Source organism: Pleurodeles waltl, chromosome 6 (genome assembly GCF_031143425.1).
Source record: "Pleurodeles waltl isolate 20211129_DDA chromosome 6, aPleWal1.hap1.20221129, whole genome shotgun sequence".
NCBI classification, from domain to species: Eukaryota; Metazoa; Chordata; class Amphibia; order Caudata; family Salamandridae; genus Pleurodeles; species Pleurodeles waltl.
In genome coordinates this window covers 1,439,311,723-1,439,337,127 of record NC_090445.1, presented here as the reverse complement: position 1 = coordinate 1,439,337,127, position 25,405 = coordinate 1,439,311,723, and the positions used below count along the sequence as shown (strand labels likewise).

Genomic DNA, 25,405 nt, shown 5'->3' with positions numbered 1-25,405 from the left:
CTGGAACCGGGGCACCCCCTTCTCCCCATTGAAGCCTATGTGTTTTGGGCACCTCTTTGACCTTTGCACCTGACCGGCCCTGAGCTGCTGGTGTGATAACTTTGGGGTTGCTCTGAACCCCCAACGGTGGGCTACCTTGGACCCAAACCTGAGACTTGTAAGTGATTTACTTACCTGACAAAACTAACAAAAACTTACCTCCCCTAGGAACTGTGAAAATTGCAGTGTGTCCACTTTTAAAACCGCTTATTGTGTTTTATGTAAAAAGTATACATGCTAAAGTAATGATTCAAAGTTCCTAGAGTACTTACCTGCAATACCTTTCAAATGAGATATTACATGTAAAATTTGAACCTGTGGTTCTTAAAATAAACTAAGAAAATATATTTTTCTATAAAAAAACCTATTGGCCTGGAATTGTTTCTGAGTGTGTGTTCCTCATTTATTGCCTGTGTGTATGTACAACAAATGCTTAACACTACTCCTTGGATAAGCCTACTGCTCGACCACACTACCACAAAATAGAGCATTAGTATTATCTCTTTTTGCCACTATCTTACCTCTAAGGGGAACCCTTGGACTCTGTGCATACTATTCCTTACTTTGAAATAGTGCATACAGAGCCAACTTCCTACATTGGTGGATCAGCGGTGGGGTACAAGACTTTGCATTTGCTGGACTACTCAGCCAATACCTGATCACACGACAAATTCCAAAAATTGTCATTAGAAATTCATTTTTGCAATTTGAAATTTTTCTAAATTCTTTAAAGTCCTGCTAGGGCCTTTTAGAGTTTAAAAGTTTGGTAAAAGTTTGAATTAGATTCTAGAACTAGTTTTAGTTTCTTAAAAAGTATTCCAACTTTTAGAAGCATAATGTCTAATACAGATGTGAATGTGGTGGAACTCGACACCACACCTTACCTCCATCTACAGATGAGAGAGCTAAGGTCACTCTGTAAACTAAAGAAAATAGCAATGGGCTCCAGACCTTCCAAACTACAGCTCCAGGAGCTGTTGGCAGAGTTTGAAAGAGCCAATCCCTCTGAGGATGGCAACACAGAGGATGATGATAGTGACTTGGAGGGTGATTCCCCCCCACCAGTCCTATCTAGGGAGAACAGGGCCTCTCAAGCCCTGACTCCACAAATAATAGTCAGAAATGCTGGTTCCCTCACAGGAGGGACCAACCTCTCTGAAATCACTGAGGATAACCCCAATGAAGAGGACATCCAGTTAGCCAGGATGGCCAAAAGATTGGCTTTGGAAAGACAGATCCTAGCCATAGAAAGGGAAAGACAAGAGATGGGCCTAGGACCCATCAATGGTGGCAGCAACTTAAATAGGGTCAGAGATTCTCCTGACATGTTGAAAATCCCTAAAGGGATTGTAACTAAATATGAAGCTGGTGATGACATCAGCAAATGGTTCACAGCTTTTGAGAGGGCTTGTGTAACCAGAAAAGTGAACAAATCTCACTGGGGTGCTCTCCTTTGGGAAATGTTCACAGGAAAGTGTAGGGATAGACTCCTCACACTCTCTGGAAAAGATGCAGAATCTTATGACCTCATGAAGGGTACCCTGATTGAGGGCTTTGGATTCTCCACTGAGGAGTATAGAATTAGATTCAGGGGGGCTCAAAAATCCTCGAGCCAGACCTGGGTTGATTTTGTTGACTACTCAGTGAAAACACTGGATGGTTGGGTAACTGGAAATGAAGTGCATGACTATGTTGGGCTTTATAATTTGTTTATGAAAGAACACATTTTAAGTAACTGCTTCAATGAAAAGTTGCATCAGTATCTGGTAGACCTAGGTCCAATTTCTCCCCAAGAATTGGGAAAGAAAGCAGACCACTGGGTCAAGACTAGGGTAACCAAAACTTCCACTGGGGGTGACCAAAAGAAAGGGGTTACAAAGCCTCCCCAGGACAAAGTGGTTGACACTAGAAACAAAGAAAAAGAGTCCTCTGTAGGCCCCCAAAAACCAGAACAGGTGGGTCGGCCCCAAGACACAACCCAAAACAAAGGTGGGTACCAGGGTAAGAACTGGGATGCCACTAAGGCATGGTGCCATAACTGTAGACAGACAGGGCACCACACCAAAGACACTTCGTATCCCAAAAACAAACCCCCTAGCAAAATCCCAGGGGTAACCAGTGTAGCCATTGGGGATGACTCCTCAGATGAGGAGGTCTTCATAGCCTTCAACTGGAAAAAGGGCCCAACAGGTGAGTTGGAGATTCCAGAGGGAAGTAGACACTTCCACCACCTACTGGTGAATGGAATCCCAGCCACTGCCCTGAGAGACACTTGTGCCAGTCACACTATTGTGCATGACAGGCTGGTGTTCTCAAACCAGTACATCCCAGGTGAGACTGCCAGAGTAAGAGTTAGCCCAGACAGGGTCACTGATAGGCCTGCTTTTGTGCCCATAGAAGTGGGTGGGACTTTTAGCTGGAGAAGGGTGGTAGTCAGTACAGACCTCCCCCTTGATTGTCTCCTTGGAAATGGCTACCCAGAGGTTAGTCAGAGCCCAAGAGAGGAACTGGTCCGGTGCCAGTCCTCTCCCAAGGATTCTGGAGGTGCTGCCTCTGCAGTAACTGCAAGCAGACCCCAGAACAAAAAGAAAAGAAAACAGTGTAGGAAGGGTGGACAACCTTTAGCCAAGGTTCCAGCAAGCCAAGGAGATTCTGCTCCAGTAGGGGAGAACTCCACAATTGGCACTGGTAAAGTCCCACCTGACCCACAAGAAGTCCTGGCTAGTCAGGCAACTGTTAAGCCTGAGTGGGTGGCTCCTCAGCTAACAGAAGAAAGAGTGGAAGAAGGGTGTTTACTACAAGATGTGGTAACCCCCCACTCTAATACAGCAGACAGGCACCCTGAAACCAAAGAAGCCTGTAACTTAGCCCCTTCCCTTGTAGGTGAAGAGCTAAAGGTGTGGTTCTGGGCACTGACAGCTGTCAGTGGCCTCTGCTGGGTGTTAGCCTTTATGGCTGCACTATCCTTGGCATGGTGGTTAGACCCCATGCCAAATAGCAAGTTAGGCCCCCTGACCCTGTTGGTCATGGTGGGGTTACTCCAGCTCTGGGTAGCCTCTTTGGGTAAGCTAGGGGTGACCCTGGCTAAGATAAGATTAGCAGAGGTGGATACCTCTAACCCCAAAATAGAGAGAATGGGTGAAGACATTAAAAGCACAGACAAGAGGCAGTTCAGATTAGGTCCTATCACTGTGGAAGTGGGTCAGTTCCCCAGAGGGAATGACCTGGACAGGAGGATGTAAGACAGAGTAGGCCCTGCAACAAACCAGCCTATTTCCTCTACTCTTCCTCGCCTGACAGACTAGGAAGACTCTCCCAGCTTTGGCTGAGTCTCCTGGCCTGTGGGCTGGGGGGGGGCTTGTGTAAAGAAATGGCTCCCTGTTGCAGTTACCCCCCACTTTTTGCCTGATACTGATGCTGACTTGACTGAGAAGTGTGCTGGGACCCTGCTAACCAGGCCCCAGCACCAGTGTTCTTTCACCTAAAATGTACCATTGTTTCCACAATTGGCACAACCCTGGCACCTAGGTAAGTCCCTTGTAACTGGTACCCCTGGTACCAAGGGCCCTGATGCCAGGGAAGGTCTCTAAGGGCTGCAGCATGTCTTATGCCGCCCTAGGGACCCCTCACTCAGCACAGACACACTGCTTGCCAGCTTGTGTGTGCTGATGGGGAGAAAATGACTAAGTCGACATGGCACGCCCCTCAGGGTGCCATGCCAACCTTCCACTGCCTGTGGCATAGGTAAGTCACCCCTCTAGTAGGCCTTACAGCCCTAAGGCAGGGTGCACTATACCACAGGTGAGGGCATATGTGCATGAGCACTATGCCCCTACAGTGTCTAAGCAAAACCTTAGACATTGTAAGTGCAGGGTAGCCATAAGAGTATATGGGCTGGGAGTCTGTCAAAAACGAACTCCACAGCTCCATAATGGCTACACTGAATACTGGGAAGTTTAGTATCAAACTTCTCAGAATAATAAACCCACACTGATGCCAGTGTTGGATTTATAAAAAAATGCACACAGAGGGCATCTTAGAGATACCCCCTGTATTTTACCCAATTGTTCAGTGCAGGACTGACTGGTCTGTGCCAGCCTGCTGCTGAGAGACGAGTGTCTGACCTCATGCGGTGAGAGCCTTTGTGCTCTCTGAGGACAGAAACAAAGCCTGCTCTGGGTGGAGGTGCTTCACACCTCCCCCCTGCAGGAACTGTAACACCTAGCAGTGAGCTTCAAAGGCTCAAGCTTCGTGTTACAAAGCCCCAGGGCACTCCAGCTAGTGGAGATGCCCGCCCCCCTGGACACAGCCCCCACTTTTGGCGGCAAGTCCAGGAGAAAAAATGAGAATGACAAGGAGGAGTCACTGGCCAGTCAGGACAGCCCCTAAGGTGTCCTGAGCTGAGGTGACTCTGACTTTTAGAAATCCTCCATCTTGTAGAAGGAGGATTCCCCCAATAGGGATAGGAATGTGACCCCCTCCCCTTGGGAGGAGGCACAAAGAGGGTGTACCCACCCTCAGGGCTAGTAACCATTGGCTACTAACCCCCCAGACCTAAACAAGCCCTTAAATTGAGTATTTAAGGGCTCCCCTGAACCTAAGAATTTAGATTCCTGCAACTAACAAGAAGAAGGACTGCTGAGCTGAAAAACCCCTGCAGAGGAAGAACAGTAGACACCAACTGCCTTGGCCCCAGACTTACTGGCCTGTCTCCTGCCTTCCAAAGAAACCTGCTCCAGCGACGCTTTCCAAGGGACCAGCGACCTCTGAATCCTCTGAGGACTGCCCTGCTTCGAAAAAGACAAGAAACTCCTGAGGACAGCGGCACTGCTCCAAAAGAACTGCAACTTTGTTACAAGGAGCAGATTTAAAGACCCCTGCAACTCCCCGCAAGAAACGTGAGACTTGCAACACTGCACCTGGCGACCCCGACTCGACTTGTGGAGAATAAACAACTCAGGGAGGACCCTCCGGCGACTCTACGACTGTGAGTAACCAAAGTTGTCCCCCCTGAGCCCCCACAGCGACGCCTGCAGAGGGAATCCCCAGGCTCCCCCTGACCGCGACTGCCTGAACTCCATTTCCCGACGGCTGGAAAAGACCCTGCACCCGCAGCCCCCAGCACCTAAAGGAACGGAACTCCTGTGCAGGAGTGACCCCCAGGAGGCCCTCTCCCTTGCCCAGGTGGTGGCTACCCAGAGGAGCCCCCCCCCCTTGCCTGCCTGCGACGCTGAAGAGATCCCTTGATCTCTCATTGACTTCCATTGAAAACCCGACGCGTGTTTGCACACTGCACCCGGCCGCCCCCGCGCTGCTGAGGGTGTACTTGTTGTGCTGACTTGTGTCCCCCCGGTGCCCTACAAAACCCCCCTGGTCTGCCCTCCGAAGACGCGGGTACTTACCTGCTGGCAGACTGGAACCGGGGCACCCCCTTCTCTCCATTGAAGCCTATGTGTTTTGGGCACCTCTTTGACCTTTGCACCTGACCGGCCCTGAGCTGCTGGTGTGATAACTTTGGGGTTGCTCTGAACCCCCAATGGTGGGCTACCTTGGACCCAAACCTGAGACTTGTAAGTGATTTACTTACCTGACAAAACTAACAAAAACTTACCTCCCCCAGGAACTGTGAAAATTGCAGTGTGTCCACTTTTAAAACAGCTTATTGTGTTTTACGTAAAAAGTATACATGCTAAAGTAATGATTCAAAGTTCCTAGAGTACTTACCTGCAATACCTTTCAAATGAGATATTACATGTAAAATTTGAACCTGTGGTTCTTAAAATAAACTAAGAAAAGATATTTTTCTATAACAAAACCTATTGGCCTGGAATTGTTTCTGAGTGTGTGTTCCTCATTTATTGCCTGTGTGTATGTACAACAAATGCTTAACACTACTCCTTGGATAAGCCTACTGCTCGACCACACTACCACAAAATAGAGCATTAGTATTATCTCTTTTTGCCACTATCTTACCTCTAAGGGGAACCCTTGGACTCTGTGCATACTATTCCTTACTTTGAAATAGTGCATACAGAGCCAACTTCCTACAGTTTGTGTTTCCCCTATCCCTATGTGTCCCCATTGCATCCTATTGTAACTATACATTGTTTGCACTGTTTTCTAAGACTATACTGCATATTTTTGGTATTGTGTACATATATCTTGTGTATATTTGCTATCCTCATACTGAGGGTGCTCGCTGAGATACTTTGGCATATTGTCATAAAAATAAAGTACCTTTATTTTTAGTATATCTGTGTATTGTGTTTTCTTATGATATTGTGCATATGACACTAGTGGTACTGTAGGAGCTTCACTCGTCTCCTAGTTCAGCCTAAGCTGCTCTGCTAAGCTACCATTATCTATCAGCCTAAGCTGCTAGACACCCTATACACTAATAAGGGATACCTGGGCCTGGTGCAAGGTGTAAGTACCCCTTGGTACTCACTACAAGCCAGTCCAGCCTCCTACAATTGCCAGAGACCAATCTTGTAGGAAAGCATCTGTTGCTATGGCCAAGGGATCTGGACGCCAACAGAATAAGCGTGGTAATTGAGAATTGAGGCAGGATGATATCTGTGTGACAGGACCCTATTTGTCCAAAATAATTTGGAATATGGAAGGATGGAGTTTCCAATCGCTGGAATCTTTCAGATGACGTGAGTGCCAATCTGCTATGGAATCTTGGGAACCTGGAAGGTACTCCGCTTGTATGGAAAACTTGTGAGAAAGACAGAATCCCCAAAGTCTTTTTGCTAGTTGACCTAAAGGTTTTTATTTGGTTCCTCCGATGTGATTGATGTACCGAAATGCAGAGACGTTTTCCATGCGAAGAAGACTAGAACATTGTACTATTTGTTTTGCAAGGCCTTTAATTGCAAAGGAGCCTGCAAGGATCTCTAAACAATTTATGTGCAATTTGGACTCCTCTAAAGACCATGTACCGCCAGTCGATATTGGTCCACAGCGGGCGCCTCAGCCTGTTAGACTTGCATCTGATTCTAATACAAGTTCAGGTGCTAAGGGGAAGATAGTCCTGCCATTCCAGGCGTCTAAATGGTGTATCCACCATTGAATTTCTAGACAAGACTGTGCCTGATTTTATAAAGTCGGAAAAGGCCAGACCTTTGAAGAGATGGCGAATTTTCAAACGTTGTAGATCTCAATAATGGAGCAGCTCCAGAATTATGGCTTGAATGGATGAAGAAAGAAGTCGTACGATTCTAGCAAGGGATCTGAGGGAGATTTGATCTTTGTGAAGGGAGTGAAGGAGTTCTTTTTTGATTTAAGTTACCTTTAAAATAGGGAGTTGAAGAGTAGCTGTGGTGGAATCTATTAAGAAACCTAGGAACTCAATCATAAGTGACTTGTCCGAGTTTTAGAAAACCCAGATCCGAAAGAAGTGAGCATGTGAACTGAAGCAAAGAGTTTGGACATTTTGGTTCATGAGAAGGATATTGTCCAGATAGATTATAAGTCTGATACCTAGAAACCTGAGATGGGCAACTGTCAGTTTCATTACTTTTGTAAAACACCTGGGGGCTGAGGAAAGCCTGAAAGGAAGGGAAGAAAACTGATAGGTTTTTCACTGCCATTGGAATTTAAGAAATTTCCTGTGAGATTGGTGAATGGGAATTGTAAGGTAGGCATCTTGTAAGTTCAGTCTCACCAGCCAGTCGTACTTAATTAAAGTATCTCTGAGATGGATTATTGTTTCCATTTTGAAGTGGCTTTATACCACAATCTGATTGAACGATTTGAGGTTGATTACATGTCTTAACTTCTTGTTTTTCTTTTGGACAAGGAAGAGGGAACTCATAAAACCCGTGGGATCGGGAAGGGAAGGTTGAATGGCATCTTTCTGCAAGAGCTATTACATTTCTATTTTAATGAGAGTGGTCATTTCAGTAGAAAATCTTGGAGAGGAGGGACATACATTTTGAAATGGAGGGAAGTAGAGTTCTATGAAATAACCCTGAAGAGTATTTAACACCCAAGGGTCTGTTGTAATTGAGTTCCATTTTGGTAGAAACAATTGAAGACGCCCTCCCACGGGAAGGCCAGAAGACAGGCTTACTTTGGGAAGTATTTTCTTTTGAAGTATTGTTGGCTGCGGAATCCTCTGGAACTCTGAAGATAGAACTGGGGCTTGCAGTCCTGGACATTGGAAGACGTGCTGAAGGAGCCTCTTAAACCTTGGTTACGGTAGGCACGTCTGGTAAAGCAGCTCCTGCATCTACCGGCCCGTGCAATAACACGTTGGTTGAAGACCTTTTTTTAGAGATTGTTGGGCCTTGTCAATAGATGAAAAAGTTGTGACATAGCGACTGAGGTCCTTGAGAAAGGAATCACCAAAAAGTTGGCCGGGATCAAGAGCAGCCAGATTTGCGAGTTTAGGGTCCAGTTTTAGAAGTAAACCTTTCCTTCTTTCATGGATAATAGCTGAATTGACATTGCCCAAGAGGCAAAAGGACCTTTGGACCCAAAGAGAAAGGTCTGAAGGATTGATGTTAGACGTTAAGGAAGGTCTAGGACATTCAGATTTTAATTTTGCTTGTGTTTGCTTGTCTAAAGGAAGATAAAGGCAAGAAGAAATGTATTCTCCAATGTGGGAGGCAGGTAATCATTCAGTGGAATTGGGGTGGTGGATAAAGGTAGGATCGAACATGGGAACTCCTTTGGTATCCGTAATGAAATAGGAAAGATCAGAACTGGTTAATTTGCTTTTCTTAGCAGGGCGTGGTGAAGAGATGGAGTTGTCGTCACCAGTCATATCAGATTTATCTAAATCATCCATTTCATCATCTGTATCCAATATTTTTGAAATAATAATCTTTTTTGGTGCATCATTTATATGTTTAAATTTGAATTTGCCTTTAGAATGCGAATTGGAAGAACTATTTGCATTCTTAGAAGTATTCCCCTCCTTACACGGAGGCCTGGGAGGAAGTAAATCCTGAGTTTGGAGTGAGGAAACCATACTAATCGACTGTGCATCATTAGAGGTACATTTATTTTTAATAAAAGGAGTTCATTTGCGTTTTCTGCTTTACCTCACAGAATTGGGCCAGCAAAGTATTGGACTTCATATTCCTTATTGAATTCTCAATATTTTTAGACATTTTATGCATAGAAGCCTGAACGGCTTGTTCCACAGAGAATTTAATAAAATCATTTAATTCTTGTTTGAAGGTTTCCCCATCATCATTAATATCAGACATCAAAGGGGAACATCCTAAATCCATATTGTGAAATAGCAATGGAAACAAAAATCAGTAATCGAGGGGTTAAAAGAATGGAGAGTGAAGGGGGGTGGGAAAAACAAAAAGAGAAACTCCTCTGAGGTGTGTATTGGTACTTGGAAGGGGTTTGAACGAAGCGGAATGGCAGAGGTTGAGGCCGCGCCCCTTGAAGGAAGCTGGGTGTGGAAAGCGGCAGCGAGAATCTGCACTCAGCCGCTGGAGCTCTGGAAAGAGCTGCTATAGGAGCAGTAAGCGAGAAGGGAGAAATTAGGCCGCGTCCCCTGAGAACTGAGAGTGGAGCTACAGTGAACGGAGTTCAGCGTGAGGAGCACTGTGGTGAGGCTGCGCGATGGTTAAAACCGTTATCGAATGCGCGAGCCAAAGTGAAACGCAAGAGAGGAGAGCAAGAAAATAAAAATATAAGTGCGCAGCGCGGCAAAGAAGACAGAAAACGTTCTAAAATTAACACCAGCAAATAAAACATAATAGAAGAGAAGAATATTAATGTTACTGAAGAGAGAATACATTTCAGTACATATCTTGACTGCGAGCAGCAAGAAAAGAGGACTGCTTGCAGTCAAGAGTGTACTCTGTGGTCACTAGTGTTACCCCATTGATGATTACTATACTTATGTTTTTTGATCCCATTGGCTAGCCTGTTGATGGGCCTCTTTTAGTTCTTGACTGCTGCTATAATATTAAAGTTGGATTAGAATGCATAATAGGAGCCTCCAGTCTTGACATAAAATTATGAATCTGCCATTTCAACCTTGTTCAAAGTGGAAGCACAGGCACTTTGCTACTGGTAAGCAGGAGTAAAGTGCACATAGTTGTAAAATCAATAAAAATGATAGGTTCCAACAAAAGATGAAAATCTAGGGTGCCCACCAGAAATGGCGGATTTACTACAACTTCAGTAATTTACTAGTACCACATTCAAATGCAGTGCTTCTCTGGCCATGTAAATATAGTAACATAAGTTGATCTCACATTTTCAATTTTTGAGCATTCTTAGAATCAGAGCTCTAAAAATAGAGGTAATTGAAAGCAAAAGGGTTTGTTTCACCCATCTGGAATGTGATCTCTGCTATTTTTATACTAAGCATGTCTCTGTAAGGAGGATTAAAGACAATTTCTTAGTTCAGGGTCCTCACATGTTTAACGACGTGCAAACAGAAAAGTTGATTGAATAAGAAACTTTTAAATTTCAACTATCCATCAGTTTACCAACTTGTACTATGTTGTGGGCCTTTAACAGTTCCTAACCTGACATATATATATATTCTTAAAGCACTAGTATAGTCACAGGGATGTTGAATTCCTGTCACCCGACGCCTGGAACATATTTTTTGGGGTCAAGGGCAACACGTTTCATGTTTATTTTGTCCTTAGCACAGACTCTTTGGCTGCCAGTTTACAGAGAAGGGAACTGTCTGCAGTTGAGGTAATATCTGTGTCCATATGTTACTGCTGTTCAGACTTGTATTTATGGTTCATTATTGAAATGCCTTCATTATTAGGGTGAGCTCTGTAATTAAACATTTTAAGATCACACTGCACAACTGACAGTGGTGCCATAAAAAAAAGTGTACACACAATTGAAAAGTTTAACAATATGAGGCTAAGTATAATGATCCCAGAATGCTCTGATTGGATGTAAATGTTTTCAGAAGCTTGTAAGCTTGATTGTTGATTCTTTGCTTTCAAAATAAAATGTTCAGAAAAAAAGTGCAAGTAAGAAAAAAACATTATGCTACTGTGAAATTTTAGGTGCTATTTCTTTGAAGCCTCATTTAGTAAAATGTGTTGATGCATTCTAGTATTTCCCAAAAATATTCCTAATAGGAAATCAGTATAGCTATAAGTTTATGGGAAGCATGAAAATAAACAAGCACTGGCAAAGCCAACCGACCCAACTTGTTTTTGTGAGTCTTTTGGTTTTGTCAATGCGTGTTTTGTTTTGACATGGCTTTTGTAACACTTTATTGTTGTCGGAGCTGTCAGACTCTCACAATTGTAACAAATACTAGCAAAAAAAAAAAGATATGTTTTTGGTCTCAATAAGCACTCATTGCCACCAGGGGAGTAACAAAGGCCCAGCAGACCCACATCCAGGGGGCTCCCTCAGCACAGCACCTGCCCTGAGTGATTCTGGAGGGGGGGACCTCCACATTCTTTGCAGGGGAGCCCCCTCCATTTATGTTACACCACTGACTGCCACAGTAGTTCCTGGCACTGATCAAACTACTTTGTGTGCCAATATGCTCCTTTTAGAAGAGCAGAATGTGATCACTCACAGTAAAGCCAGCTGATAGAGGAATAGAAGTTGAATCAAAACAAAATTTCTTTGTTAACGACAGACCTAATTAGGGACCCATTTCTTAAAGAAAGTCACAAAAGTGCACCAATGGTATAGGTCTTTGAATTAGTGGCTTTCATGAATTCACAAGAACTTGCAGAAGTAGACCAGGAAATCATAAGCCTAGAAAATATTTGTGAACTGTATTTTAGCACAAGCAAATATGCAAGTGTAGATTTGCTGATGTGAAAATCTATTGAGCGTTTACAAGTTCACTTTCCCTCCAACCACCTTTTTCCCAACCCTGGAAGAACTTCTGCTTCTGTCATTGTCAGGAGTAAAGTTTCAGCCTTTCTCAGTATGTGGAAATATTAGAGAAGAACTGTTGAAAATCCTTAAAACATACAAGTTAGTAGGTTTGCAGACTCAAAGGCATTCCAGCCCTGGAACTATTGCTTACTGCTTCCTATAGTCCCAGTATGTAGATTTGCGGAAAGGTGGCAAAATAAGAAAATTTCTATCATAGGGATTGAAATTGTAAGTATTCAAGCCCTATTATAATAGTAGCCCTGGCATAATCAGAGAGACTATTATCAGAGCTCTTACATAATGAGATTGCTGCCATAATTTGTCACCGCACTACATGGCACCAAAGAGAGACGTAGATTTTTTTACAGGACAAGTAGATTTCAGAAGCCCCCTGTCCCATGGACAAATTGATTTTTTATTAAATTCCACACCCCTGCTTAGTAAATAAAACCACATCCAATTTGGAAAACACCTTAATCATTGTGTACACGTGAAATGTGGTGCCACTCTCTTCAGGGCAATTCTATGTCAAAGGTCTGATTAATTTTTGAGCCCGTTAACAAACCTGCTTGCGAGTTCCAAGGGCAGAGCAAAACTGGATTATATATTTGGGTCAAAATTTCAAGCAGATTCATAGAACAGCACAAAAAGTATTAACAAATGAAAATATGTGTGCTTTTTGGTAACTATTTTAATAACTGAACTACAACTATATTACTGCCTTAATCCAGTTTGGGATGCATCGAAACAGTAATTAAAATGGTGGTGTGAATGGAAGCAAGACAAGTAAGGATTTTCAAAACATTCACGACCAGTATTAATGTACTAAAAACAAAATTCATCAGTGAATTTAGCAATGTTGTATTTTCAGTGTGGAACACAAATTTGAATCACCTTCTGTGCTAGAGAAAGGCTGTGAACGAGGTAGAATTTAGGGATCCAGAGCTTCTCAATCACCAGGATCGACAACTTTGATTTTGTTATCCTGCAGTTAATTATAGTTATTTTGCATTAACCACACGAAAAAGACACCTGCAGATTCCTAGACCATCACCCCCTATTCCCCTGAACCTTACTATAATCTGAGAGTACCCTCAAATTTTTGTATGTAAAATTATCTCTGTTCTGCTGACGGTGCTTCAGTGACATGACAGTGGCAGATTGAGTGCTGCATAAACAACAGACCACATAAAGACTGAAATATCAAAATTGTGCTTTTTCTCAGCAGAAAATGATCCACAGCCTCTTCCTTATAAACAGTTCTGGTGACATTTTCCTGGAGAAGCACTGGAAGAGTGTGGTGAGCCGCTCTGTCTGTGATTACTTCTTCGAAGCTCAGGACAAAGCTGCAGATGTTGAGAATGTGCCGCCTGTTATCCCAACCCCTCATCATTACCTCATCAGCATCTACCGTGACAAGCTGTTCTTTGTGGCTGTCATACAGACCGAGGTGACCCCCCTATTCGTTATTGAGTTCCTCCATCGAGTAGCTGACACTTTCCAGGTTGGTAGCCGTATGTCTTACCTGCAGCAAAAGCTCTGTTAACTGTATCATGTTTGACTTGTTAAAGTGGTTTTGTGGGCTGGTATAGCAATACTTGCCTGGATGAAGTTACTGACACGTGAATTCAGTGCCAGTTCATACTTCAATTTGTTCTCTTGAAGTGCTGTGTGATCTTCGCTGTCTCTGACCATTGTCACCCGCATCTATTTGCTTTTCACTTTAGCGTACCATTTAAGTGTATTTTTTTCATTCAAGCCATTCTGCATGCAACTCTCAGTTCACCATTTCTATTGACGTCCGTGGAAAATATTGGTTTCAATTATGCTTCGAGTGGCAGTCATTGATTTCATGTCCCCTTTAATTGCTCCTTTGGTCCTTAGTCCTTACTTGTATACAAAATACCTTTTTACTGGTTTTAATGTACTCGGATCTGCAGTGGTACCCCAAGACTGTCACCACTGTTCATTTTTCCTTTGCACTGTAGCTGGATTTGTGCAATATGAGTACCCTTATATTGGCCTCTTTGCAGAAACGTTTTTATTACATTATCGGTATAGAAAACAATTCTCTTGCACTTGGACTATTTAAAATGTTCTGTTGTAATTGATGGTGTTAGTATCCTTACTTGTGTTGGAAACAAGCAATCACTCAACCATTTTATTTTTAAGGATTACTTTGGCGAGTGTTCCGAAGCTTTAATAAAGGACAATGTTGTCATTGTGTACGAGCTCCTTGAAGAAATGTTGGACAATGGCTTCCCACTGGCAACAGAATCGAACATCTTGAAGGAGCTGATCAAGCCACCCACAATTCTTCGCTCTGTAGTCAATTCCCTCACAGGTAAGAGAGTGCTTTTTCATAATACAAGGCCCATTTAGTTTGCAACTGTGTGCATAGTGCATGAGTTTTTTTTGGGGGCACAGTTGCAACATCTGTAACATTTTTAGCTGAGACTGACGTGTGAAACACAGATGATGGTATAACACTGGATATTGCTAGTTCAATCTGTGTGTAATGCTGTACACCTTATACGTTTAATAGCAGGACCATTTTTTGTAGCTAAGAGGTCCCTGAGATATCCAATTTCAGGAAAGCTTGACAATTCAAAAATGTTTCCTCAGTTTAAAGGTAGAAGGGGAACACTTTTGTGTCTCATCACAGCTCCAGTTAGTGACATGCCCTTAATTAGAATGTTCTTCTCTTCTCCACTGTCCAGCTGTTAACACTACCAGGCAATTTAAAAGCCTAACTTAAGAAGAAATTAATGTATAAGAAGTCTAACCAAATTGATTATCCAAGTAACAGTAAATATTAAAAATTGAAAACCATAACATGTTGTACAATACAAAAAGTGAAAAGGAAAAACTGATCTGATAATACTGGTATAGCCCTGGACCAGCATGTTGGAATCTTGTGAAATGAACAATATAACAGTCTAAACTAGGAACGTCACTCAATCAAAATAGCCCTAAAATCTCACAAATAGTTGAGACTCACTTTCCAGTTCATAAGTCTAAGTAATGTGTTTGTTCCTCTGTGCATGTTTACTTCTAGCCATTTTCTTAGAAGTACCTGTTTACTAATCCATAACAAGCCCCAAATCCAGGTGATCCTTTTTCATGCAAAATTGGGTTCTGACAAATTAAAATGGTATTTTGTATGTCCAGCCTAACAGAGGGATAAGCTGCCAAATATATTATTAATATTTTAACATCTTCCCAAAATATTCCGCTGTAGAGCACTCAGTGAATAAATGTTTGTGAAAATCTGCAATGTGATATTTCCGGCAGAGACAGAAATGTGCCAGGCTTAGTTTACAAAGCTTAATGGGGTCCTGTATAGTCTGTTCATACAATGGTAATGCATATAAGCTAATCCTTTTTCATCCTATTAGATGTTTGTTCATTAAATTCTTCACTCTGTTTCCCCTATTTTTCATATAGTTTAGAGTCCGCATTAGCCGTTTACCCTACCTCATGTAATTGAAAAGTTTTAGCAATAAAAGAATAATACCTTTATACACATGAAGAGGTATTTAGATTAGCTCTCTTCATCCATTGGTCTGTTCAAATCTGTCATTCACATTTTGCTTCCGTATCCCCAAGCCTACAGCATGGGTCAGCCCATTTCAGACATTTCGCCTGATGGGATGCACATCTGCATAGAAAGAGCTGCAATTAAGTGCCAGGCTAGTTGGCGGTGCTTTTTTTTTTTCCATTCTCTCTTTTTTCATTTTTCATTAAAACTAAAATAGTTTCTGTACCTCTTTTAAATACACCAGCCTACTTGATGTGTCTGCAATGTGTTTTTAAAAAAAAACATTGATGGGGTTTATTTTTTTTTTAAATTAACATTTTTATTGCATCCACATGGTTGCCCGCTTTAGGCATTGACACACTTTTCTTCCTTTTATTTTTGTTGCACATGCTTACATGTAATAATAGAAAGCTTCAGCTTGCTAAGGCCGTACTCTTTGGCTTTGCCATTGTTTCTTTTCACCCAAATAAAATGTAGTGTCAGATTAGCTCCACAAATTCTGGAAATTCTCACTCACTTTTTTCTGTCCAAGACAATCTGTCGAGTTCCAAGTCAGATGCCTGAGATCGTGACCTATTATTTTGGGTCCGAGACAACAGGTTTTGTTGTTTGTGTCCACTGGAGAAGTAGTCCAAACCTAAGACACGCAGATTTGTTTAGAATTTGGACGTGGTTCATTATTGAAACAACTTTATTATTAGGGCAAGTATTCTACGGAAATAAAGTGAGCATTAAGCTCAGCTTGCATTACTGCCAGAAGTTCCAGTATAGACATGCTCATTGATTATATACAAGTGCATGCTAACAAATAGATTCAAAAGTACTCATTGTTTGCTTTCAGAATTTTAAACATTTAAGGTAGGATAGTACGCAAAATCACTGGGCATTCAGCCCTTGATTAACAACTTTCCACCTTCTCTCAGCCCCTGTGACTTGATTTGGTCACTCAAAAATGTTCATGTAAGTAAGCACTGCAACCAGACAGGTATGCAGACGCGCCCTTTGGGCTTTTTGTCTTTATCCACCCTAGTTTCTGCAACCCTTTAGGAACGATATGGTGCCCTCTTCACAGGCTGATCTTGTGGTAGATGGGATTCATATTTCTTCTGTTAACACATTTGAGCCCCTTAGCTCCCCTTAGCTCCCCGTATAACAGCAATTGACTGAACATCATACCTTCCATCCATAATGCCTGTCTCGTTTCATCACACTTAACAGTTTTTAAATTGGACTATTGCAGGATTTAATTGGCAAGGACGATAATGTTGCTTGGCCCCATTTTATTAAAAGCTTCTCTGTTGTCTGTTTTCAGGAAACCTGAGTGGTTTCTGTCGTTTTTCGTGTATGTTTTAACTCTTCCCCTCCCCATCCTCCTCCCAAACTATCCAGCCTCATCTGCAGGGTGAAGGGCGGCTTAGTTACATTGATTATGTCAATTATGTTGATCTCACTACAGCATAATTGAGATGGCACACTACTTTGCACATGTAGTCCTTATCTGCTCTGCTGTGAGGTTATTAAACTAATCCAAATCATTAAATCTATAATTTTTGTATTTCTACAATCAACCCAAAGGGTTTCTCAGCAACTCATGGACTTGAGTGTTTTAGATTTGGCACCTCTTTTATCCCATTAGTGCTCTTAGTGGATTTTAACCTGCACTTATGAAGTGAAGTCTGTTAAAGTGTTGGCAGTCGGCAGAAATTTTTTGATGTTCGTCACCTGCATATGGAACACACTGCACAAGGGGAGATGTTATATTCTCTGTACCAAATGAGTTTCACCTTGTCTTTATGCTGAAGCAGCTGTGTGTGTGTATATATCTTTACCCGTAGAACCCCACCTTCTGTGGGGAGGGTGCCTCATCTATACATTGATTGCTTACTTTATCGATATACTATTTTAAAGTTTTTTTGAAAGTATTTGGTAATCACAACTCTATTAACCTTTTTTATATTGGACAAAAAACATGGGAAATAATTTGGATACACACATAAAAAGCACTTTTGTTGTCCTCTGCTGACCAAGGCCATAGTCTGGTTTGCGGTTTGATGTACCCCAGGGCTCTCCAAAAATGACATTTCATCCTGACGAAATTACTGACGCTATCATATGGCTCTCAAATAATAAAGCTACTGCCCCTGATGACGTCCCTTGAAAGCTATATAAATTAAATGTTGATCTTTGGGCCCACATTAATCTCTCACATATCAAATGCTGCTGCCAGAAAAGGAATCCCCTCATCATGGTCACACCTAGTCTTTATCCCTGTCTTTGGGAAAAGGGGACAGGAATGATACCTTGTGTTACAGGCCCATCTTGTGGATTTTAGTTGATCATCAACTCGTGAGTTGTGTGGAGAAAAATCTGATAATTTGTGATTTACAGTATGGTTTTCCGGCTTGGTCTGAGCACGCTTGATCAATCCGTTAACTTACATTTGATTATAAATATACGGTGGCTAAACAGAGCAGTCTACACATGGCCTTTATGGACATCACATCCGTCTTTGACAAGGTCAGTAGGGACAAATTGCACCTATGGAGATTTCTCTGTGGGGCTGACTTGGATATACTTTATTTTTTATCTGATTTGCATGGGGATCTGACATCTTTGGTAAGATATGGCTCCGATGGCACTTGACCAGAGTTTAGCTATTAAACGAGGGGGGTTCAGACAAGGATGCATTTTAGCCCTTTTTTCCGTTACAAAAATGTATATTATTCAAATGGAGGCCTCCCTGCTCAGAGATGGTCCTGATATGCCTCAGACGGGTTCTAGATTAATTTCAACATTATTTTATGCTGAACAATGCAGTGTTAATCGGCAGAACAGCCCTTGCGCCTAAATGTTTATTAAATTAATTTGTGAATTTTATGAACTTTTTGGAACTTTGTAAGTCCCACATTATGGTCATGGGACCTAGTTTCACAAAGCTGAGACTGTAATAGGTGGAAGGACCCGAGCTCTCTAGGGTCGCGTCATTTCTGTATCTGGGAGTGCTGTTCGATCAACATGGTAAGTGGGAACCACTTTTAAGTACAACAAAAAAAAAACAACCTTTTCTACGTCGATTTCTGACGTATTTGAATTTGCCTCCAGATTGGGTACTAAACCAATTAATACATTGCTAAAGATTTAATTGGATAAATGTGTCCCAACCATCTCATATGGTAGCAACTCTTGAGGTTTTGTGGACGCTTCTTTATAAAAAAAAAACCACAAGAATAATTTTGCATATATTCTGTTATCTTTACCCTCAGAGTATGGCTGCTTACATTACCCATGCAGAACTGGATGCATTTCTGATGTGTTTCACCCCTTACTGATGCCTCTCGATTTGGATTAAAAGCAAAACAAAACAGAACTGTATAGAATAGAATAGAATAGTCTTGAGGGATTGTTTGAATCTGGATAGGAACACAAAGATTCCTAGGCTTAACTAGGTCATTACATTAAATCTAGTACATTGGTTATAGGCTGAACCAAGAGGTTTGCACAAGGTTAAAAGTCTGGGTCCTGGTGTGTGCATTTCTTTTTCATCTCCGAAGGTGATGCATTCTATATTTTGTGGGCACAGTGTATATTTATAAAATAAGTTTATTTTTTTCTTGGGTAAAAGACTTACGTTTTAACTAAGTGAGACAAACTTTGGTATATCTACAAATGTCATCGAAACAGATTTGCTTTTATATTGTTAGTGTTTTAAAACATCGGTCAAAAGAATCTTGGTAGATTTGTAACTGTTATTACGTTGTATATTATGTGCACTTTTATTCAAACCGAAATAAAAAGAGTGATGATAATGATGAGTTCAAAACCGACATTTGCGCATGTAAGCCAAACTTATTCACTTCAGGAGCTTTGAGAATCTGACCTTGCAGAATTAATTTTTCTGTAAAATGTCAAAATCTGGTGATAGATAAAGCAAGTGGCATGTGTTCGCAGTTATGTCGAACACCAAAAGTGAGGCACAGTAAGATGGCGTGATAAGCAGAAGAATTACACTTTACGATCAAGTGGAAAAGGTCAGTCACGTAACACTCTTTGGCCGCAAGTATACTCTTGGTTTACATAAGTAACATTTTGTAAGATTAAGTGAATGCCTAGTAGTAAATTTGCTGAATCAATTAGCAAGACTATTTTCCAGATTCGTAAGTAAGAATAAAAACAATGTGGCAAATAAAACATTCATATACCCACAACTCTACTGCAATCAGATGTTATGTATAATTAAAACGTTGGCATATTCAGGCCCCTACCATTATCAGAAATCTGGCCGATGCATTTCCCATATGTAAGTAAAGCCTTTGACTGTACTGGAAACATACTGATAGTTTTAATGAGGCCAAAAGACCTGCATAACGTGTCTTCTTGACTTCCTCTGCAAGCTTTATTTTTTTTTCCAGTTTCTTTTTACACAAGGTCTGATTGGAAATGCGCAAAAGTTGTAACTGATTAATAATAGTTTCTTGTAATTACCACACTGCGTGTGTTTTTCACCATGTGCTTATTGATTTAAAAGTTTGCAAAAGCTGTTGACTGGCCACGCTTTTTCAGCATATGTTTTTTTATTTGGCTTTGCAGGAAGCAGTAATGTGGGGGATATGCTACCTACAGGACAGCTTTCTAACATTCCTTGGCGCAGGGTGGGTGTGAAGTACACCAACAACGAAGCTTACTTTGATGTCATTGAGGAGATAGACGCCATCATAGACAAAACCGGTGAGAGATGGCCCTGTACAGAGCAAGAAGTGTGAGAACTATAATAAAGGCAGTGATAGTGCATGAGATGAAACAGAATAAAATGAAGGAGGACACATTGAATTGAGGCTGGGGTGAGGTAAAAGTAAGAAGGACAGTGTGAGCAGGGTAGGAATGCAAAACTGAAAGAACCACTGAGGAAAGCTCCACTTAAGACAGAGGAGACACATGAAGATATTAATGAGTTCTGGGTTTTAAATTGGGGAGAGACAGATGGCAGAAGGCAAAAGGGGAAGAAGCAACCAGGAAAGACTGATTGAGGAGATGGAATCAGAGAAGAAGGCTAGTCATGAAGCAGTAGGGACTGAGAAGAGATGGTGTGAGATCACTAAAGAGGCATGGAGGAGAGGGCTCATTTAGCGTTGTGAGCGATGAGGAACAAGACTGTTAAGAGATAGTATCAGGTAAGAATGTGAAGTGACGAAGCAGTAATGATCAGAAAGAATGAGGGACAAAGAAAAGACTGAGTAGAGATGATATCTTGAGGCAAGAGAGGATGCTTAAATATCTGGGTCAGCATAGAGTATTTCTTTGATGCCCTTAATAAGTTAATCGCTACATCTTATGCTTTCCATTTGTAGGTGCTCCAGTGTTTGCAGAGATTCAGGGGATTGTGGACGCCTGTGTCAAGCTTTCAGGGATGCCGGATCTCACTCTTTCATTCATGGTAATCTCCACAGACATCTTTTATTTTTTTAGCCAAGTCCTTTGAAATACCCCGGACATTGGCATCATTAGTTTTCGGATGGCCAGAGGGTACATTGGATTTGCCCCACTTTACAATCCTGTGCTTAATGTTTGTACCATACAAAAAACATAACCTGGGGCAAAAGCCTTCTTATAATTGTAATTGTTTCCTGGTCTCCAACTAAATCACTCTACAACTTTTCATCACCAAAGACTTTTCCAGTACTCACAATGATTTAAATTGACTTGTGCAACAACTTCCTCCCAAAATAGATGACTTAACAAAATAGTTGCAGGAGCATACCCCCTGACATTAATCCACTTCCCACATCATCACCAGCTACCATACTCTTAGTTGTGTACATCCCAGCAAGACAGACTCTGCTTTCTGTCCTTCTGAAGTGGTTCAGTTGAGCACCATAAACTGAAATATCTGTTTTTACGTGCGTAGAAACTCAGAATTGCAGTAATTAGTGCTATATAAAAATCAAAGCCCTCTCTGAACTGGAACACAAGCAAGCTGAGACTAGTTTTGTTCTGATTAGGGCTCATTAGTTGGGTGCAGCTTGTTTCCAGTGACACAGTGTATAAGGGGCCCATTCTGGACTTACTCGTCCCACTTAGGGTGACAGACCAAAGTATATAAAAAAAGCGATGGATGGAATGCTTGAATGAGTCTCAGCCGCATGTAATTACTCGGGCCGCATCCCAGTCCATTGTTATTTTGCTCATCATGTCACCTCAGTTTGGACCCAGCTATATGCAAATCTGTCTTGTCCCTGCTTCAGTCAGAACAGTCCAGTTTGAACTGCAAAGCCAGGCCCCCTCTGAACTGGAATACAAGCAAGCCAAGACTGGTTTCGCCCTGACTTGGGCGGTGCAGCTTGTTTGCAGTGGCACGGGGCCCATGTCTTGGTGTGCCCATTGCACTTATGGCCTGACACTGAAGTAAACCAAACAGCAATGGATGGAGTGCGTCAAATTCATCTCAGTCACTGGTAATTACTACGACCCCATTTCTGCCCATCTTTATTTTCCTCACCATGCCAACTCAGATTAGACCTAGCTATTTTCAAACCCGCCTTGCTCCGGCTCCAGTAGGCACAGTCCAGCCCAAACTGTAAAAACTTCCCTCTTGGAAGTGGAATTCAAGCTGTTTTTGCACTGGCTGATCACTCGGGTACAACTTGATTCCAGTGGCAGTTCACCTGGCAGTACGGGGTGGACTATCTCATGAGGAGAAGGGTCAGTACTGATTTGCATAACGCAAGCCTTTGTTTAGAGTGGCAGGGTGGGTGAAAAACAATGGAATGTAAAAAATATTCTACAGTGGAAATGTATTGCATCGTAATGAGGACAGGCCGAAGAGACATTTAGGTCATGGTGGGTCACTCTCTGATTTTGAGGGGGACAGTACTCGTATGTCTGAGGCCCTCAGTGTTTTAGACATGGTAAGCTAAAACCCCCCTATTCTATTTTATTGTGGTATGTGTGTTGTGAAAGGACACCATGTTGCGGCTATTGTAGCCACCCGGTCTCTGATTATCACTGTAAGCTCCTCCATGGCGTACAGTTTCCATATGTTCCCTGCCCATAGGTTTAGCGTAGGGGCTTGAGACTGTTTCCTCATTGTACTATACACAGCCGTGCTTCCAGTAATCAATGGGAAAGAAATCACCCCTGTAGAGAGGACAAGGAACGAGTTCTATCTGCGGCAGGATTGCCAAGAGGATAATGAATGGATTGCGCGGTAAAGTGAGATTAGTACCGGTTTGTATCGTGAGGAGGACCTTTCCCTAAATTGTTTGCGGGCTCTGGCACACCCACCATGTGTGCAAGAACGTATCCTGCTCCCCAAATCCCTTCTAAAAGGATTCTGAGCTTCCAAACATTTTGTGTAACTGTACCAGTGCCAAGTACCACTGTGTAAGGAGTTTGTAGGAGTTTTCCTTGTAATAGAAACAGCTAAAAGGACTTGAAGGCACTTTGCCATATCGCTCACCATATTCCGTGTGTGATGTCTGTATTTAATCCCTTTTCCTATTCTTTCATTTAAGCGTGCTTCTTTGGCGTGGCATGGAATCATTTTTGAGCTGTCACTACAACTGATGTCATTGCTATCACTTCAACATCGTTGCTGTTGATACTTGCCTAGCCCAAATATTACAACCAGCACCTCTTCTCTGCTCTAACCCAGGAGCTTACCTCTTTGTTCAACAATCCCCCAAATATCTGTAAGGTTACCAAGTTAGGGAGGTCATCTGTGCTCAAACCATTGCTAAAAAGCTTTTCATGTCCCCTGATTATCATAATTTCCATACAATATATGGGAAAAATCGTAGAAACGATGATCTTTATTCATCTTCAAACCTTTGTAGAAATTAACAACATCCTTTATCCATTTCAGGAAGGCTGTTGACCAGGCCTTAGTAGGGAACTTGTCATCACCTCTGTTAGTTTGACCTCTAGGGCCAGTGTCAGGGTCCTGGCCCTTTTAGATCTGTCCACAACCTTCAGCACCATCAATCACACCATTTTTCTGGCTAGATGAAGTGACTTTAACACTCTTGCATTGAAATGGCTAAAATCATTCTTGATTTATCAGCCCCAGTCTTCTTTTCTCTCACAGTTTAGGACTGAGGCAAGACACGTTGCCTGTGGTGTCTCTAGAGGTCTGTATTTTCTCCTCTCTGATTTAACATCAATATATGTTATCCCTGGCTTATTTGGTGCCCACAAAGGAGCTCAGATGTTATGTGTATGCCAGTGACTTGTGACTGATGCTGTCTACCGGTCAGATCTCATTTTCTGCATCCTCCTACAGCCCAAAACACTCTTACATACGTTAATTACTGTTCGTTGGTCATGTGCCATCCACCACCATGAACACCATGCATCGAAAATTGCCAGAACCTGTTTCTGGCACATTAAATTCCTGAAGAATATATGACCCTTCATTGATACCCAAATCGCATTCCCGTAGTCAGTGCCATTGTACAATACCAGCTTCATTATAGCAATTTTATCTGGCTCTCCAAGACAAGCTATGAAAAGTCTGCAGACGTTCCAAAATGACACAGCCAGGCTTTTTTTTACTGGTTCCTGATGCCTTGAAAATATCTCATTTAATTTCAGACCTCTTCATTGGGTTCCACTCAAGAAATCTACAAGTACATAAACTTTGATGTATCCTGTACTCCTCTGAACAGTATCTTCTAAAAGCAAATGCTGCCTAGAGGAGAATAGCAAAGCACCAGACCATGCAAAGAGAATCTTTAAAACTACAAGAAATTCTGGTATGATCTCCTTCTTCAAAGACGTTAGTTAGCCTGCTTTCTCAACTGGTCCATCTCATTCTATGTACAGATGCAGTCAATTTACTGCTTAATTTATGTCTAAGATCAACAATATTGTACATGTTTCACACATGATGAAAGTTATCATTTGAAATTTTCAAGAGCATATTTGATATTCAAGTTTTACTGTCATCCTGCCAACCACTGACCAAGATTCCAATCAGCTGGTTCAAAGTTATCGACTCTCAGGATCTTCTGAGGACATTCCTGATTGCATCCATAAGACAATCTTAACGTTGAGGGAACGGTTGTTAGAGATATTACAAGTTTCTCTTTGATGGCAAGTTCAGCACCTGGTGATTTGAACACTGCAATTGTGGTGCCCTTTTTGAAAAAGACAACCTTAAAAACATCTACCTTAGCAAACATTTTTCCGATTTTGTAATTTAGTTTTTGCTCACAATTACTTAAAAATACTCTACAACCAACTTCAGAGGTTCTTTTAGTCAAGCAATAACCTTCCTACTATGCAAGCAAGCATTTGACCCAGCTGCAGTACTAAGACTGTGTCGATCTCTGCATTAGACAAACTTAGATATTCTGCTGATAAGACTCAGCCCGCTGCACTTACCTTGCTGAACCTGTTGGCAGTGTTTGGTACTGTAAATCACCAAGGTGGTGATTCCTAGTTTGGCGGGCGGCGGTCGCCGCCCGCCAAGCGGGAACCGCCAGAAGACCGCACAGCGGTCAAAAGACCGCAGCGGTCATTCTGGCTTTCCCGCTGGGCGGGCGGGCGACCGCCAAAAGGCCGCCCGCCCGCCCAGCGGGAAACCCACAGCAACGATGAAGCCGGCTCCGAATGGAGCCGGCGGAGTTGCTTTTGTGCGACGGGTGCAGTTGCACCCGTCGCGATTTCCAGTGTCTGCTATGCAGACACTGGAAATCAATGTGGGGCCCTGTTAGGGGGCCCCTGCAGTGCCCATGCCATTGGCATGGGCACTGCAGGGGGCCCCACGACAACCGTTCCCGCCAGCCTGGTTCTGGCGGTCGAAACCGCCAGAACCAGGCTGGCGGGAAGGGGGTCAGAATCCCCATGGCGGCGCTGCCTGCAGCGCCGCCATGGGGGATTCTGCAGGCCAGGGGAAAACCGGCGGGAAACCGCCGGTTTCCCTTTTCTGACCGCGGCTTTACCGCCGCGGTCAGAATGGGCCTGGATGCACCGCCAGCC

General features: G+C 42.5%; 1 protein-coding gene across 5 annotated transcripts in view; it reads left to right on the top strand.

The window, feature by feature from the left end:
- Positions 1–25,405, top strand: part of AP3M1 (adaptor related protein complex 3 subunit mu 1) — a 93,522-nt gene that overhangs the window by 10,462 nt on the left and 57,655 nt on the right. Inside the window, exons 2-6 of one of the 5 annotated variants that reach the window (XM_069240841.1) lie at positions 8,920–9,044; positions 13,115–13,393; positions 14,062–14,233; positions 20,018–20,155; positions 20,776–20,861. In XM_069240841.1, the coding sequence (XP_069096942.1) occupies positions 13,121–13,393; positions 14,062–14,233; positions 20,018–20,155; positions 20,776–20,861 (669 nt within the window). In that variant the 5' untranslated portion in view covers positions 8,920–9,044; positions 13,115–13,120. Of the gene's footprint in view, positions 1–8,919; positions 9,045–10,673; positions 10,726–13,114; positions 13,394–14,061; positions 14,234–20,017; positions 20,156–20,775; positions 20,862–25,405 lie in introns of those variants that run through there. The other 4 variants (XM_069240842.1, XM_069240843.1, XM_069240840.1 and 1 more) reach the window with 4 other exon arrangements.